Genomic DNA, 897 nt, shown 5'->3' with positions numbered 1-897 from the left:
AGAGAGTTTTGGACCAGATCAAAAGCTACTCCGATAAGATCCGTTCCGGCGCTTATCGCGGGGTGACCGGCAAGGCTCTCAAGAACGTCGTTTGCGTCGGCATTGGCGGGTCCTATCTCGGTAATTTCATCTGCGAGATGATTCTAATCTGAGTCTTCCACTATAGGTTTGCTCCGTATGAGATAGTCTCCCTCTCAGGTCCCGAGTTCGTCTTCGAGGCCCTCCGTACTGACCCTGCTGCTAAGAAGGCCGCTGAGGGCAGGACTACCAAGTTCCTTGCCAATGTGGACCCCATTGATGTGGAGAGGGCCCTTGAGGGCCTCAATGCTGAGGAGACTCTCCTTGTCGTCATCTCCAAGACCTTCACTACTGCCGAGACAATGCTCAACGCTAAGACCGTTCGCCAGTGGCTCTTCGATAATCTCGGCAAGTCTCCTGAGGTCGTCAGCAAGCACGTGTGTGCATGCTCTACTGCTCTGAAGTTGACCAAGGAGTTCGGCATTGATGACGAGAATGTCTTTGCCTTCTGGGACTGGGTCGGAGGTCGCTACTCTGTCAGCTCTGCTGTTGGCTGTCTTCCACTTGCCCTCCAGTACGGCTTTGACCAAGTGAACCAATTCCTCGAGGGTAATGTTGACTTGAATTTTCAGTTATTTTTATGTCACATTTTTCAGGTGCCCATCTGATGGATGAGCATTTCCGCAATACTAAGGACCTCACTCAGAACATCCCGGCCCTTATGGGCCTCATCGCTGTCTGGAACAGCACTTTCCTCGGCGCGACCTCAACTGCCATTCTTCCCTACTGCCAGGCTTTGGTGAGGTTCGTCGCTCATATTCAGCAACTTGATATGGAAAGTAACGGCAAGAGAGTACTCTCACTGGCCACACTGTAGAC

The 897-nt window shown here is 52.1% G+C and overlaps 1 protein-coding gene across 1 annotated transcript; it reads left to right on the top strand.

The window, feature by feature from the left end:
* Positions 1-17: 17 nt before the first annotated feature.
* Pmar_PMAR016662 (glucose-6-phosphate isomerase, putative) lies at positions 18-871 on the top strand (the record flags this gene model as incomplete). Its single annotated transcript, XM_002773299.1, has 3 exons — positions 18-120; positions 199-627; positions 675-871. Coding segments are annotated over 3 exons (729 nt in total), but the record flags the coding sequence as incomplete, so codon positions are not given.
* Between the last annotated feature and the right edge of the window lie 26 nt (positions 872-897).

This window comes from Perkinsus marinus (genome assembly GCF_000006405.1).
Source record: "Perkinsus marinus ATCC 50983 genomic scaffold scf_1104296959214, whole genome shotgun sequence".
Classification (NCBI taxonomy): Eukaryota; Perkinsozoa; order Perkinsida; family Perkinsidae; genus Perkinsus; species Perkinsus marinus.
Note: the sequence above shows the minus strand (reverse complement) of the source record. Positions and strands in the feature narration are given on the sequence as shown.